General features: G+C 50.1%; 1 protein-coding gene across 1 annotated transcript in view; it reads right to left on the bottom strand.

Moving 5' to 3' along the window:
• Nucleotides 1-340: 340 nt before the first annotated feature.
• LOC123741732 (zinc finger protein GLIS2) overlaps nucleotides 341-489 on the bottom strand; it is a gene marked incomplete at its 3' end in the record, with an annotated part of 75358 nt that continues 75209 nt past the window's right edge. The window contains exon 6 of the mRNA XM_045715645.1: nucleotides 341-489. This exon is cut by the window's right edge and continues 14 nt beyond it. Coding sequence (XP_045571601.1) covers nucleotides 341-489 — 149 coding nt within the window.

Raw genomic sequence — 489 nt, 5'->3', positions numbered from 1 at the left:
GTGTCTGAGTGTCTGTGTGTCTGAGTGTCTGTGTGTCTGAGTGTCTGAGTGTCTGTGTGTCTGAGTGTCTGAGTGTCTGTGTGTCTGAGTGTCTGTGTGTCTGTGTGTCTGAGTGTCTATCCAACCTGTGTGTCTGTGTGTCTGAGTGTCTGTGTGTCTGAGTGTCTGAGTGTCTGAGTGTCTGAGTGTCTGTGTGTCTGTGTGTCTGAGTGTCTGAGTGTCTGTGTGTCTGAGTGTCTGAGTGTCTGTATGTCTGAGTGTCTGTGTGTCTGAGTGTCTGAGTGTCTGAGTGTCTGTGTTTCTGAGTGTCTATCCAACCTGTGTGTCTGTGTGTCTGTGTGTCTGTGTGTCTATCCAACCTGTGTGTCTGTGTGTCTATCCAACCTGTGTGTGAGCGGTTGTGTATCTTGAGGTTCTCCAGGCGAGAGAAGCTCTTGTTGCAGGTGGGGCAGCGGTGAGGCTTCTCATTGGTGTGTGTACGGATATGGA

This window comes from Salmo salar, chromosome ssa03 (genome assembly GCF_905237065.1).
Source record: "Salmo salar chromosome ssa03, Ssal_v3.1, whole genome shotgun sequence".
Classification (NCBI taxonomy): Eukaryota; Metazoa; Chordata; class Actinopteri; order Salmoniformes; family Salmonidae; genus Salmo; species Salmo salar.
This window is presented reverse-complemented; position numbering and strand designations above follow the sequence as displayed.